The following is a 16593-nucleotide window of genomic DNA, read 5'->3' on the forward strand; positions in this document are numbered from 1 at the left end:
TGAGTTCATGTGGGCAGCTTCAGTCTTCTGTGGTATAAACGTTAATGTATACCACTGCTGCGACCACACATGCACCCACCATACTTCCGCATGTTGGAGCTCCACGTACCAGCACATAGCACATGATAAACCACAAATCAGTTCCCCTCTGAGTACTTCTGGTCCTCCACTGAGCCCTGTGCCCTCTCTTGGTGGATCAGAGAGGAACTGGCTGACCTGTCATCAGTTTCCCTCTCAGAAAGTTTAAATTTCATGCCCCAGAATACTGGGTACAGCATACTGGAGAATCAATTAGATGCTGCTATTGATCTGATGCTGCATACACGGAGGTCAGGAGATGGGCATTAAGCACTGGGAGGTTGTAAAGTACAGGACTAGGGGCTGGCGGGGCAGAGGGGCATCTGCCCCCCGGGCCAGTCCCATAGAGGGCTATCTTGGGCTGGTCACTGAGCCAACTGTTTTTTTTTCCTTTTAAAATAGGCTGGTGATTAGAGTCTTCAGCCCCCCGTGCTGAAATTTGCCAGCCCTCGCCTGTACAGGGCCCAACATTAGGTGGTACATACATTATTGCTCTGCACTGTACTTTCATACATTTTAGCTCTGCACTCTAAATGGTAGATAATTACATGCAGTATTGCTCTGCGCTGCACACTGGTACATATATATATTGCTCTGCACAGCATTGATTCTGTTCTTTGTACTTTACCAGTTGTCTCCTATATGTGCAGTCTCTGTGCTGTTATTAACTCAACACATCAGACATATATTTTTATCTCTTACATGGATTTTTGTGTTGCCAATGATTAGTATTTTGGTTTTTAAGACAAGACTTATTTCAATTCCCTGAGCCTTGTGTCACCTGCCTGCGTTTATTCTCATTTCCTGAGAGCAGCAAGAAGGGAATACAAAGCGTTTTGTCTTATTTGTGTGACTGCTCTATTAGAGAGAGGGAATGATGGCGCGTGGACCTGCCTGCTGAACACAGCTGTTGTTTATTGCAGCCTCCTTGAAGGAAATGACTATTGTGTTACCCCAAAAACTGTCCCTGGTTTCAAGGCACCACTCACAGTTTATAAAGATTCTTCCCTGAAAATGTTTCTCAGTGGCAATGTCCCAGTATTGTAAAACATTTGTAAATCTTAGTTGCCTACTCTCCCTAAATGTCCAGGAATGTCCCGAATTTTGGGGAGTTCTCCCAGACCCCCGGGAGAGCAGGACAACCACCCACATTCTGCCCTTTTCGTTGAGAAAGTGGGTGGGGGTGGAGCTAAATGTGTCATCCTGGCCCTCCCCTTGCTGTGATGGGCTGACCTTGTCAAAGTTTAGCAGGGGGTGGGGGTTAACGGAACGATTCGCATGTCCACGCCCCCCCCGTCCCCACATGACTGAGCCCTTTCCCGGAGAGTTTGCTGCCAAAGTTGGCAAGTATGCTTTAAATCAGCTTTCGTGGAAAGTGCAAAACACCTACCAATGAAGTGCAAGCCATATCCGTGGACACCTAAATATAATATTTTTGTGGGGAGAAAAAGTACAGCCACCAGCTAAACAGGGGACGCCTGTGTTAATCTCTGCCCATTATCATTTTAATATCTTATTGTTCACAAATGAGATCTTGTTTCTTTATGTGGGTGCTATATGTGGCCCACAAGTCCATGTGTTTCACTATATAAAAGGCCCATGCAGAACGTATTATTCCATTTCAAAAATTAATTTTTATGAGTGAATTCTCGTTCAGAAATGCAAATGTACAGTTAAGTCAATTTCTCTTTGCATAACATATGTGTTTAATTATCATTTATAGAAGAATTGGTTACCAGTAAAAGCATTCATATGAATAGGAGAGATTATTTAGTGGAGTGCCTTCATTCAGCACAACTACACCCATTTGTCCATTTGCTCATATATAAGTGCGCCCCCACATGCCAGTTTTGGGAACTGCACCAGTTAACTCTGTTGCGGGATTGCAGGAACCACCCTTTCTTTCATTTGTTTTTCCTTATGGTAATCATGAGAGTGAGGGGACATTGAAACTCTCATGTGTCACTATCATACATTTAACTGGTTTTATTACTTTAGTAGAATGGCAATGCCTGGAATGTGACAAATCTAGTTGCCGCTAGCAGAGAATAGACCCAGTGTATGGCTACTTCTGTATTCATGAATAAAATCTCCTGTAACTCCATGTGAGCCGCTGCAGATCTGTTTTGTGGCAGTCTCAGCAGACTCTGGTTCACTACAATTTCCATCATATGTTTACTGAATATGGTTATAATGTCATTTTTTGTTTTAAATTGTATTGCATTTTGTAGTCTAAGAAAATAAAAACTTGGAAAATCCAGAGTGAGAACAGATACTGAAAACTGTATCTAATATGCAGAATATAAGAATTTGCACTGCACATTTGATGCTAATGGAAAAATAGAGACATTCCCAGGGACAAAAAATTCAAGGGACAGGCCTTTAAACATGAGACTGGAAATTCGGAACTGTTATTAGCTATGTTACATAATTGGAACTAATAGGCACATCAGGCCTGATTCATTAAGGAACATATATACCAATATGTGTCATATTTCACGTAAAATCACTCTGTACATGTCCAGAACCGGACTATACACCAGTGAACGGTGCAGTATGCAATTCATCTTTAAGCGCAGTGGACTCTTACAACAGCCACTAATTGCTTTGGCGGAACACGTAGGGAACTGGGCGTATGCACATAGTCAATGTACAGTAAGAGCATGCTAAGCAGCAGCGTCCAGTTCAAGCTTTGGGCATCTCAAAGACAAGTGTTTTTTTTCTGTCGTATCATTTGCACCAACTACAGGTCAGGTGTAAGTGCTGAGTGATAGTGATGAGGGTCGCGTATGTATGCTAGAACATGTGTTTGCAATCAGGAGCAACTGTAACAATGCATTTTATGTACAGTAAACATTAATAACATCCTAATAGGGTGAATCGTCCAGTGAAAGAAAATTGAACTGAACATTTACAATTTTAATGCATGAAAATTCGATTGAATATACCATCTATGTAAGTTGATCTGTTGCCTTGTGTTTATATTAAAGTAAGTCAAATTGTTTTTTCACTGGACTGTTGTGTTTATGTGCTGGCTCAATCACTGGTGATATCTGCACCTCTCCAGTTTTTTGGTTACCTAATTCTATTAGTCTAAATATTACTTCAATCTTTAAACCAAAAATGTATGTAGGCATAGTGTGACATGGGCACCCTTAGGTGATGCACACATGAACAACTTCTTGTTTTTATAAACAGTACTTTTATTGTTCCATCACAATAAAGCAGCACACTTTCCATCAGGATGACACCGGGCAATCTAACAGTGACTGGACATACTTTTCCTGTCTGGTCACCGGTCACTGTTTGGCATCGGTCACCAAGCATACTAGCACATTGCAGGGTTTTTATACTTGAGACTCCTCCCACAGCCTTAGCATTATGGACAGGTGACTCTCCCATTTTGCCTTTAAAAGGGAGTTCTCTGCAGCTGTTCTGTAATTGCTGTTCCCTGCAGACAAACCTTGTCAGCTTTGCTGTTAGCTGTGGAAAAGACACTTTCAAACCATTTTCAAAACATATAAGTTAAACCACACTATATACTTTTACTTTGTGACACATGTCTTACACCTGTATATCTCTGAACCTAGGTGGACTGTTATACGTATGTGTAACTCAGTCTGCAGCCTTTACCTGCAGACTGTCAGCTGAACACCTAATTCCTCTCTAAGAGGCCTGTGGCAAACTACTCCCTTTGTCACAATAGTAATGATGATGGTTCATGTGTCCAACATTGTTTTATGTAGTATCTTCTACACAGATTATCCTCTTAAACAAGATAATTCCCTTAACCATTCAATCACTGGATGAATAATCCTAATTGTATTTTATGGAAAAGGAAAAATATGGAAACAAAATGTTTCTATTTTGTTATTAATGACTATATTAATAATAGGTGACATTACTTGAATACTTTTTTCTGTGAGTTCTATTTTCCACCTATGTATTGGAGGTATCCTGCAGTGTGTCAGAGCAGTGTACTTATATCTGTATTCAACAGGAGACGTTTCTCTTGTTGATTACAGACGTAAATTTTGTTTTTCTTGTTGCTATAAAATATTAATAAAAAATTGTTTATGCAAGATTACTGAAATTAGATAAAGGCCCTTCCTGGTGAAATAATGGTTGATTGCGGTACCTAGTCTTCATACGCCGCTGAACGCTGTAGTTGCTGTGCTAGCCTGCTACAGATTTTTTTCTGTTTCAGCCTTAGTTTACTGTATTCAAAGTGCTTTAAATCCAGATAATAAACATTTGGTTTACTACAATATTGATTGTTTCTGTTCCATCAACATTATTGTTTTCTAGCGTGTCTAAGCACCAAGACGCTCTAAAATGTTTAGGTAGTGGCTGTAAATCTGAAGTGATTACAGGTGAGAAATTTAGACACTGTGCTTTTTAGTGTCTTGTGGAAAACCCATTTCTACACTAGCTGGAAAAGACTTCAGAGTTATTGCCCTAAACTGACCTGTAGGGGGGAATTCAATTGGCCGCGTTACTGCCGAAAGTAACGCGGCCTGTGTACTATTACCGATATTACGGTAATAGTGCGCGTAATTACCGTTATTACGGTAATTTCAACTGCAGGGTTAAAATTACCATATTGACGGTAATAGGTTTAGCGCGGCGTTACTCTGGGGGGAATTGAACTCCCCCTGTAGATGCTTTAGTCAGGAGGCAGTTCTGAATACAAATGTAATGTCCAATATTTATTAGTAAAATACTGAAACAAGACATAAACCACTATTCATGGTATAAATTACCTATGTTAGCAACCTTAAACAGAGTATCTCAGATTACTCTGTAGCACACAGCGCCTCCATGGGTTATTATTGGTACTGCATGCTGCCTGATCTGGGCCATGAATTTCATTACAAAAGAGATATCTGTCAGCAGCAAAAGCAAAATTATTTATATTCAAATTAGAGCATGGGCTTTTTATAATCCATCTTCCCTCTGTTCCTTTTTCTGACAGATGAACATCTTATTGATCTCTGTGGAGAGACGCAAGTACAGTACACACACCCAACTTAGTGGATGATGAAACCGGCTACTGTTCTGTAACCCACTTTGTCAGCATCCGTTTCCTCTATTTTTATCTGTCAAAAAACAGGACGGATGAGAGATGTGTTAACGAATACCCATATACACATAGCCTTTAATGTTATTAACAATGACTAATGCTTCCTTTTGTGAATATTATAATATAGTTTCTAGTAAATGAACAGTTCACTAGCACCATTTTCATCAGTGTTTAACATACATGAGTATGCTTGTAAGTTGCTTAACCCAGAGCTGCCCTAATGATGCCGCTCGCCCCTCCATAAGCTCTGCAGAGGGTTCTTAACATTTTTCAGGCAGGATGCAAGTAATGTTTGTGAATCAGTTTTGCTACCTATTGTTCCGTTTCTCATTAATAATGTACTCTATAGTAATTACAATATTTTTTCGGAAAAATTGTTAAAAATGTAATTAATATAACTTGGAGAGTTGTAAAAGATATTATTATAACAATATTAATAATTCATGTGTAAATATTCTGTAATATGTGAGTGATATGAGACTGAGATACTTTCCCTGTATGAAGCCCCCTTATACCGTACACTCAGAGGGCAGCTAATAAACTTGTAGACAGTAACTTTGAAGGACAGATATCTTGTGGATTATTGGGCTATTTAAACCATAGTGCAATAAGAAATATTTTGTCATAAGATATATGGTAAATATATCAATTATTTACAACAAAATATTTAATGCATGTATATCATATACTTATAAACCGTGTGTAATGATTTTATTAACTATAATTTTACTTATTCATGTAATCACTTAGCTGTTCATTAGGAACTCTCATGCATGATAATAATTTGTTCCCCTGCCTATTACATCGCCTTGGAGCCTGACTGAGATTACACACAAGGCAACCTAGGCTGATGCCTGGAAGCAGTAGGAGAATCTAGGGGCAGATTGTTTATTCAATAGTGTGTATGATGTTAATGCAATGAGATCTGTGCTGGTTATGTAAAGGTAAAAGACTTGACATGGGATCGGTTTTTGCATAAGCCTAGGGCATTATTGCTACAGTACCTACTTGTCTCCTGTTTCTTTAATTGTCAGCCCCATTGAGACCGGCACTTTGTCACTGACATCTGCGTCATCTTCTATACTCAAACGGAGATCCTGGGCATTGTAACTAGTGTGGCCTGGTCCTAAGACTTGATGGGAAATTTACATTTTTAGGCCGCGAGTCCAGCAAGGTTTTAGCTGCTCAGTGCAATATTGGTTATATGCATAGATAACCTGGGCAGTCCCAGGTTTTATTGATTTGTCCCTGGAAATGTCCCTATTTTTCAATATTGACCAAATACACAATATTATTTATCATTTTCTGCATCTTAAACACAGTTCTTACCATCTACTCTTATCCTCTGGGCTATATAAGTTAATATTGATTTAAGAGAGGAAAACCACGCAACACAGGGAGAATATACAAACTCCACACACAGATAAGACTATGATCAGGAATCGAACTTATGACCCCAGTGCTGTGCAGCAGAAGTGCTAACCACTAAGCCACCGTGTTGACCACACAATGACAATGAATCTGTCGGATTAGTTTTGGTTGTGCTTTTTCTTGTGTATTGTGTCTTTATTGCAGTATGTAGGTTAATAATCAGAACTAGTCTAGAGGACGTTGTTGCTGGTCTATTATGTGTCACCACAGTTCTTTTTGTGTGTTTTGTGTTAGTTATTGTGTCCAGTGTTTTTGTTTCAGTTTGTTTTTGTCATGGCAGTTTTCTTGTGGCGTTGTAGTTAGTTAGTGTTGTATGTTGAATATTGCATTTGCAGTGTTCTTCATCAGTTTAGTTGCATTGTGTCATTACAGTACTGATGTGTTCTCCACCGGCAGGCTGTGACAGTGAGCACTGGGGCCCACACTGCAGTAATCGCTGCCAGTGTCAGAACGAGGCGCTGTGTAATCCCATCACTGGAGCATGTGTCTGTTCTGAGGGGTATAGAGGATGGCGTTGTGAGGACTGGTGTGACCCCGGGACGTATGGCAAAGCCTGTCAGCTGAGGTGCCAGTGTCAGAATGGAGCAACATGTGACCACAGGACTGGCGAGTGCCACTGTGCTCCCGGATACACTGGAGCTTTGTGAGTACCCTCCAACTTCTTCATAGCTCGGTGTAATCAGTTTATTATGTTGTAGCTACTATTAGTATTATGTTATCTCTAATAACTTAAACTTTTTATATTTTATATTGCTGTAGCAGATTACACACATGGGGCCTGATCTGTAATTTGATGCAAAAATGTGCCCCAAATGCAGGCGCAAATTTAGTTCCAGGCACTTAAGTTTCTACATCAATATTTTGAGTTGTACTGCAGGTCCAGCACATCGGTATCTTTGCATTGCAACGCTGTACGACCTCCTAATGACTGACGTATGTTTGCTCCAGCTGCATCTTTACGTTCCTCCATCCTCTTACAGCCTTGTCCGGGTTATGCTTAAGGGGAGGACCTGTTACTTCAGATTTCCACCTGCTCACACACCCGCTCTGCCGCCATTTAAAGGTTGTTAAAAAAATCAGTTTGTTGGGTCTGTAACACAGAACCAGCAGACCCTATGGAAAACACCCTCATGTAGCATGTGCCCCACCCCCTCCCTGAAATCTTTAGCCAGCCCCTGATAAACAGCCTGGGATGGCCACTTAAGCAGAGGGACAATGATCGTGGCGTTCCCCTGCTAAAATGGAAGCCAGCAGAAAGCAAGGAAAGGCTGGACCAGGGCCATTATCAGAGGGAAAAACACACCATGAGGTGCCCTTGCCATAGTGAGATCCAGTCCTAGCCCTGTCAGTATGTGAGGTGCTCCTGACTTAGTGGGATCCAGTCCTAGCCCTATCAGTATGTGAGGTTCCCCTACAATAGTGGGATCCAGTCCTAGCCCCGTCAGCATGTGAGGTGCTCCTGACTTAGTGGGATCCAGTCCTAGCCCCGTCAACATGTGAGGTGCTCCTGACTTAGTGGGATCCAGTCCTAGCCACGTCAGCATGTGAGGTGCTCCTGACTTAGTGGGATCCAGTCCTAGCCACGTCAGCATGTGAGGTGCTCCTGACTTAGTGGGATCCAGTCCTAGCTCCGTCAGTATGTGAGGTTCTCGTACAATAGTGGGATCCAGTCCTAGCCTAGTCAGTATGTGAGGTGCTTCTGCCATAGTGGGATCCAGTCCTAGCCCCGTCAGCATGTGAGGTGCTCTTGACTTAGTGGGATCCAGTCCTAGCCCCATCAGTATGTGAGGTTCTCCTACAATAGTGGGATCTAGTCCTAGCCTAGTCAGTATGTGAGGTTCCCCTTCCTTAGTGGGATCCAGTCCTAGCCCCGTCAGTATGTGAGGTGCCCCTTACTTAGTGGAATCTAGTTCAGCTCAGTCAGTATTTGAGGTACTCCTGCCATAGTGGCATCTAGTTCAGCTCAGTCAGTATGTGAGGTACTCCTGCCATAGTGGCATCTAGTTCAGCTCAGTCAGTATGTGAGGTGTGCCTGTGTGCTTTTGGTACCTCTGCCATGCATTTTGTGGTGCAAATGAACTTATATGTCAAAATCTAAATCAGGCCCATAGGTTACATATTTCTGTTAGAAAAATGGTGGTCCAAGAGAGTCCACTCATTACGGGAGGAAAGGTGGCGGAGCTTCTGTTATAAGCATAGAGGTACTCATTGTAAGTGTGTATCCTCATTGTAGGGGAGGTGTTACACATGTTTGTGTTTAATCCTTACAATAGTTGTGAAGAACTGTGCCCACCTGGAAGTCACGGTGCTCTGTGTGAGCTGCGCTGCCCTTGCCAGAATGGAGGTGTATGTCACCATGTGACCGGCGAGTGCGCTTGTCCAGCAGGGTGGACGGTACGAATTCTTGTTTTGACTTTCTGTATTCACCATAACAACTCCAGAGCATCACATTTTTCTTCTACCAATACAATAACCCATTATTTGCCTGACTTTGCCACTTTTCTCATCGCTCTATATAGGGTTCTGTCTGTGCCCAGCCATGCCCCTCAGGGAAATATGGGGTGAACTGCAGCCAGGAATGCCAGTGCCACAATGGAGGACAGTGCGACCCTGTGACAGGAAGGTGTCAATGTGCAGCAGGATACACCGGGGAGAGGTAAAAACTATAATTCTCTGTAAACACCTAGTGGTTGTCTGTCTGTCTTCACCAACTTCTTGTCAGAGTAACCTACTTGTAGCTCCTATAAGTAACCAGGCCCGGCACTTCCATTAGGCAAGGTTAGGCACTTGCCTAGGGCGCCGGGCTCTGGAGGGCGCCACAGTATTCTAAAATACTTTAAAACTGTGCGGCGACCGCTGACCATACCTGTCACGGCCGCCGCACAGCATTCAGATGGACGGGGAGGGGGGGAAGAGGCTATTTTGTCACCACCGCCGCCTCTCTGCTCCGTCTCCTCCCCTCCACTTACTAGTGTCAGTGAGTGGAGGGGAGGAGACGGAGCAGAGAGGCGGCGGTGGTGAGACAAGGTAAGGAGAGGAGGGCGATGATTTTTGCGGGGGGGGGGGGGGGGCGGCGATTTTTGCGGGGGGGGCGGCAATTTTTGCGCAGGGGGGGGGCACTGCTTTTTTAAAAATGCCTAGGGCGCCGTGAACCCTAGCACCGGCCCTGTAAGTAACCCATACTTGCCTACTCTCCCGGAATTCCCGGGAGGCTCCCAAATTTCGGGGAGTCCTCCCGGACTCCCAGTAGAGTAGGCAAAACTCCCGAAATTTGGCGAAATTAACAGCAGTGAATGGAGGGGCGGGGCTTAATCGTGTCATTAAGCTCCACCCCCTCCCTTCAATGCCGTGAATTTCGGCTTTTTAGAGTGGGGGCAGGGCTATGGTGACGTGAAATTTCACCATGCCCTCCTCCTGCCCCATGTCACATGAATCTTAGAAGTAGGCATGTATGAAGTAACCTATGACTTATGTCAGGGTTAATAGTTATGAACATATTTACTTATATGGATGGCAAACCTTACTATGTGCCATGGTCATAGTAAGACACTGTATTTTTACGTTGAAACGTTTGATTACTTTGCATTTGATTGTGAATTCTTTAGACTAAGCAACAATGCTGCAATTCTGTCTATATTGCTGCAGTATAACCGAAACTATAGATTGCCAAGGTTGTGTTTGTCATGTGTAATGCCTAGGGCTCGTGTGAGGAGTGTTACAAAACAACATAACCTATGCAAGACTGCTCCATCTCCTGCCAAAGCAAATAGTGCAATATCAGCCTGCTTATTAGACTCATAACTCTGCAAGTAGCACACAGGGGGGGGTGTACCCGGGGACCTGTACTATTGGGTGTGATTGTATTCATTATAACAAGACTATTATTTAAAAAGAGTTACACTGTATGTTCATCTTATGAAACGAACAGTGATACATACTGTGAACATTCACTGAAGCGCTGCCAGTTTTCACAGCCTTGTTCAGGGTAGTATAGTGCTATAGGCAGATCGCTCCATGTACAGCACAGTACTTTCCAGAGTGATTGTTACTCTTTGCCAGACTTTTAGTAAGTAAACAAGATCAGCGCCTGTGCCGCCACTTCCATCTGCTGTGAGGCTGTGCTCCCAGCTGTCAGTAAATTTACTAACAGTCATTTAAAAAAAATCAAACATTTATTCTTTAGTAAGACAGAGGTCAGTAAAAATCAGTCCTGTCCTGTGCCCCCACCCCGACACTAAACTAGTACACATAGTAACATCAATGATTTTGAGAGCCCCATGCTTAGAATCCTCTAGTTCTCTTTTCTTGTAGATGCTGTTACTACTTTCACTCCTGGGCATATTTTGATGTAGTGTAAGAATATGTCAGTAAAATGCTGCCTGTCAGTAAATTCTATAAAGTTGGCAGTACATTTTTTTTATTTCAAGAATTGGCAACTGTGGCGCAAAGTACTTCGGAAGGGCTGAGTGTTCCACTTATACCTTACACTGTTTATGCTATCAGTGTTTTATGTAGCTAACCCTAGTTTATTCTATGCATCAAAGATGTTACTGCTAGCCTAGACTCCCAAACAGGTTTCCCTGTTTGGGTTTGTTCTGTAGCAACAGTTCCCATCATGTGGATGCTGCTTATTCTTTTAATTAACATGTTTAAGACATTGGGTTAGATTTACTAAACTGCGGGTTTGAAAAAGTGGAGATGTTGCCTATAGCAACCAATCAGATTCTAGCTTTCAATTTTTTAGTACATTCTACAAAATGACAGCTAGAATCTAATTGGTTGCTATAGGCAACATCTCCACTTTTTCAAACCCGCAGTTTAGAAAATATACCCCATTATGCTATCTTTGTCTGTAAACAATAATGGTTGATGGTTATAAGAACATCTGAAGTCACCAGTGGGCAATTGACACGACACAGGGTTCAATAAGGAAATTCAATACTTTGTTTTATTTAAGAGGAAGAGAATATGTTTTATACATTCGGTGCCTATGAAAACTTTGGAGCATTATTATTTTGTCTGGCGTACCTGGAAAGGTATCAAACAAAGCGTTTCTGTGAAGTCAGGTGGGCCAGACACTACTTGCATGTTTCAGGGAGGTGTTGCATAAAAAGCTCTTATACAGTGGGGCTTTTGGCAACTATATTGATGGAGGGATCTTCACCTTCCTGCTGTTTATATGTAGGTTCTTGTAGAGGCATAATCTTTAAGCCCAACTCAGCTGCTATAATTCTACAACTGCTACAGGCTGCTCATAAATGAATATAAAAACACATTTTAGCAGCAAAGTTCAGACAGACAGACTTTTTGGGCCTGATTGATTAAAGCACGTATCTGCCGATTTTGAGCATATCCTACGCAAAATCAGTCTGCGCATGCTCAGATCTGGGACATACGGCTTTAAACACAGCACTCTCCGCTCCATCTTCGAACGCAAAGGACACTTACTTTATGTTTTCGGGGAGTGAACGGGGTGGGGAAGGGGTGTTTTGCCATCGTCACTGTACAGTAGGGCGTGACAAACTCAAGCACACTCAGCCAAGTCCGAATCAAGCTCAGAGCGTCTCAAAGTTACTTGTTTTTCTGCCGTATCTCTTGCTCCAGCTACAGGGCTAGTCTTAGTTCGGAGCAGTAGTGATGACAGTCTTGTATACATGCTATAACATGTGTCTGCAATCAGGAGCAACTATAAAAATCTTTTATGTTCAGATATTAAGATCATCCTATTATCCTAATAAATGTATTTCATGAGAAAAGAAAAATATTTTGTTACTGTTTGATATTATCAATGCCTTTATTTTTAATTGGTGCCATTATTTATATATTTTTTTTCTGTGTGTTCTTTTGCGAATTTAAACCCACTTAGGCTTTGGACGTATCATGCAGCGTCTTGTGTAGTAAAGGACAGCAGACCTACACCTGAATTCAGCAGCACACGTATCTTGTGATCCGTGCCTTGATGAATTCGGACGTGCGCAAAGCCGAAATACGTGCGTTTTAAACCAAACGCAAGATGCACTCAGTATGCGTGTCTTGATGAATGAGGCCCTTTGTGGTTAAAGAATGACTAAATTCCTAGCTGACATTTTCATGTATGAACCATAAAGTTTCAGTGTTATTTTGACCTTCAACTGTAGCTCTGTTAAAAAGTTAAATATAACCTCCACACTCCATTAACGACAGCTGAAACACTTTAGGGCGGTGCAGTCATGGGATCTGATAAAAGTCGAAAAGCTCAGGCTGCAGTCATTTAAGCTGCTGTGACATCCCGTGTCTAATTCTACCAATCTACTGTGTACATTTAGGCAGAGCATGTCTGCAAATCTGTCATCAACACTGTGCCTGATGCATCTCCCCCTAACATGGCAGCCTGCTGCAGAGGGGAGTAAGGAAGAACTGATTTAGTTACATGTAAACATTTTCATTTCATGTGTATTATCAGCCCAGTAATACACAGCCTTTGATATTATTTATTATTATTATTAGTAGTAACATTTATTTATATAACACCAGCATACATTGCAGCGTTTTACTGTTGGGTACAAACACTGTAGTAAAACAAGACAAAATAAACAACCAAAGAGGTTATAGCTGCAAGCTGACAATTTATAAAGTGTCACATATCGGCTTTATTTGCTCTCTAAGAACAGTTAATAAATACCCACGCTGAGTGATAGAATAGCACCAGTGAAAGAACACAAGTCATTTGCTCAGTGGAAGGTAAAGTGTCAGTATGTTTTAGAACGCTGTAGTGTGAAGTTGGTTAAACTTGAACAATGAATGTTTGACATTCCAGAACAGTTCAATGTTTGAGCATTTTCAAGTCAAAAGCAAGACTGACATTCATAGGTGGCATGTGGACATTACCCACAACACTTACAGTTGGTTCCAACATGCATTCTGTGGTTTAAGTGAACATACAGGATTTTGTTCCCCTTTTCTTGAAACCGCCCTATATCAGTGCCAATGCCTGGGGAACCTGTTCCTCACCAGTGCTGGGCAAGACGACATGAGAAACTCATGAAGAAAGAAGTAGTTATAGTTTGATTGGAGTTCCATTCTCTCTGTTCTGCAAAGGATTTTATATAACTGTCATCAGCCCCGATTAACATGGGGCATTCCTGAATTATGATGACACAAAGGACCGTAAACTCGCCAGAAATAAGTGCGGTCTGAGAGAATCAGTTGTGGTTTGGCAAATCGGGGCAAGGTTTACATAAGGACCTTGGGCCTGATTCATTAAGGATCTTAATTTGAGAAACTTCTTATTTCAGTCTCCTGGACAAAACCATGTTACAATGCAAGGGGTGCAAATTAGTATTCTGTTTTGCACATAAGTTAAATACTGACTGTTTTTTCATGTAGCACACAAATACTTGATAGCTTATTTCTACACTGAAATTTAAAGTTGATATTTGGGTGCTACATGAAAAAACAAGCAGTATTTAACTTATGTGCAAAACAGAATACTAATTTGCACCCCTTGCATTGTAACATGGTTTTGTCCAGGAGACTGAAATAAGAAGTTTCTCAAGTTAAGATCCTTAATGAATCAGGCCCTTAGTGTTTAGGTGGGAGGGAAGGTTTTAGACTGTTTTTAACAATTATAGGGGCATATTCAATTAGCTTTCCGGTTCGCGGTAACGAGCGTTACCGCGGAACCTACGCAGTATTGCCAGTAATACGGTACCGCAATAACGCAGATTTTCACACGCGACCCTATGGGGTGCGAATGAAAATCCACGTTATTGCGGTACCGTGGATTGACTTTGCGGCCCGTTCCAGCGCGAAAGCTAATTGAATATGCTTCATATAATTTATATATATATTATTATAGTATTTAGCCATAAAGAAAAGGTATCAAGTTTTCATATGATGAGATGCAGAAAAGTCACTATTTCTAAAGATTGGAGGCTCACAATAAATCTTGCTAAGTCATCTGTTTGATGGTATAGCAAACATCTCCATTCAATAAGGGCTTTCTTTGCATTGTGCGTGTGATTTAATTTTTTCTTTTTAATCGGTCTAGTGATCTCAGACTTTCCATCATGACCCATTTTGCTCAGTATACCCTGCTCGACTCACTTTATTTGTGCCTATTTTCAATTGCAGTACACTGGGCTGATTGAATTAATCAACATTGGAAAATACCCAAACTCTAACATCAGTCAATTAATTACAGTAGTTCCGCCAGGGTTACCGAAATAGGGACTGTTGTTGGAAGGTATAAGTTTTCCATTTTCATACAGATGTAGCATATTTCTTTGAGAAGAACGGCGGACATCTGTCACGTACGTGGCAAGCACGTGGATCCTGCTGTCTTATCTCTGTCAAGCACTTCTGTAGTTTAATCGTATAGCGGACAGGGCTTCTCCTGTGGAATTTGTTGTGTCCTCAGTCTCTCATAAGGAGGAACTTGATTACACTGTTTGTCTAATTGTATCTTATCCATCTGTATTTATCTGTAAGCTCCGTTTTGTGGCTATAACTGCGCTCCTGAAAAGAATTATATAATCTTTCATTGTCCTATTTATTTTATATCTTCTGCGATGATCTGTTATTTTATGTCTGATGAGGAGTTCACATATGTTGTATATGTGACACTAATCTGTGTCTCTTTCCTCTGAGTAAAAGATATAAAACCTTCCTTATTCTGGACACAGATTAGGTGAATAGTTGGGTATGGTCCCTTGGGTCCAAGTTCTCCTGCTAGATGGAATTAGAAGTTTTTAAAAGAGCAGTTATTTTATTAAAACATCTCCGGATAAACCTGGTTTAATATTCCTTTGGCATTCAGGAGGGAGACTTGGGTGTTAGGGTGCCAGCTACCGCTCATCAAACAATGGACTGCTGTTCTCTCTTAGTGGCCCATTTATTAATTAACAAGGTTTTGCCTGTAAATTATCACCTGCCATCGCAAGATGACAGATAATTGTTTATAAGCATTTATTAAAAATCCTGGGACAGCGCATCCAATAGAAGACTGTCCTGGTGATGACTTAAAACTCCAGTCTCTGACTTAAGATCACGCATGCGCCAAGTGACTTGGTGATAGTGAGCAGAGGTGAGATCAGGTAAACTGCAATGAGGGATCCCAAGATCCCTCTACCACAATGCTTTCCCCATAGGATTCATTGGCTAACGCCATCTTCAAAAGCTTTGATATCACCTGCGTTAAGCTAGGGCCGTAACTAGGGCTGTGCGACAGGGGCGACAGCCCAGGGCGCAACGCTGAAGGGGGTCGCAATTTAGGAATATTTTAGGTTCATTTGGGTAAAATTGAGGGCTAGGGGGCGGCATTTGTCTTTCTCGCCCCAGGCGCTAGAATTCTAAGTTACGGCTCTGCTTAAGCTTTTCTAAAATGACAATTTTAATTAAAATGCCTAAACCATGCAGAGAGGCAGTTTCTGCATGGTTTAGGGCTTTCATGAATAGTCCCCCTTAACAGTAGCCTTAGGGCTGGTTTGCAGAGATGTGAGGCTGTTGAACCTGCGTGAGGCAAGTGGTGAGAACACATCTTCAACCTTCTGTGATTATCTGTTGTGTTCATTAATAGGGTGTTTGTATAAAATTCATTAGCAGCCTGAGCTGTTTGATCTCTAACTAAACAAGTTAGCAGAATTGCTTGTTTGTGAAGGGGGAGCTAATTATGTAAAGGACATGAGGCGTCAATATTTAATTTCCAGTTGCTGTATCCTTGTGGTTGATAGAACCTTAACCACTTCAGTGCTAGGCTAGCAGCAACACACAACACACACTTGTACAAGAGGCTCCATTCACTGCTACGGAGTAGATTCAGGACAGTACTCTGCATTATTACATTAGTAATAATAGAGCTTATCGAAGACTGGGCAGACCTTGACCTTTGCTCCTTTCCTGTGGCTACATTCTTGTCTGCAAACCTTTTGTTATGTTGTTTTGTCCAACATTATTTTATTTTATGGGTATTTAAATAGCCAATTTAAATACTAAAAAGGTTATAATACCCAGTTATTTACATT

At 41.6% G+C, this 16593-nt stretch overlaps 1 protein-coding gene across 7 annotated transcripts in view; it reads left to right on the plus strand.

The window, feature by feature from the left end:
* The window catches only part of MEGF11 (multiple EGF like domains 11), a 236177-nt gene that overhangs the window by 146605 nt on the left and 72979 nt on the right, over positions 1 to 16593 (plus strand). For 6 of the 7 annotated variants that reach the window (XM_075207608.1, XM_075207614.1, XM_075207613.1 and 3 more), the window contains 3 exons: positions 6965 to 7235; positions 8866 to 8986; positions 9112 to 9248. In XM_075207608.1, coding sequence (XP_075063709.1) covers positions 6965 to 7235; positions 8866 to 8986; positions 9112 to 9248 — 529 coding nt within the window. The remainder of the gene's footprint in view (positions 1 to 6964; positions 7236 to 8865; positions 8987 to 9111; positions 9249 to 16593) is intronic. The other variant, XM_075207612.1, reaches the window with a different exon arrangement.

The sequence above is a fragment of the Mixophyes fleayi genome, chromosome 4 (assembly GCF_038048845.1).
Source record: "Mixophyes fleayi isolate aMixFle1 chromosome 4, aMixFle1.hap1, whole genome shotgun sequence".
Lineage (NCBI taxonomy): Eukaryota > Metazoa > Chordata > Amphibia > Anura > Limnodynastidae > Mixophyes > Mixophyes fleayi.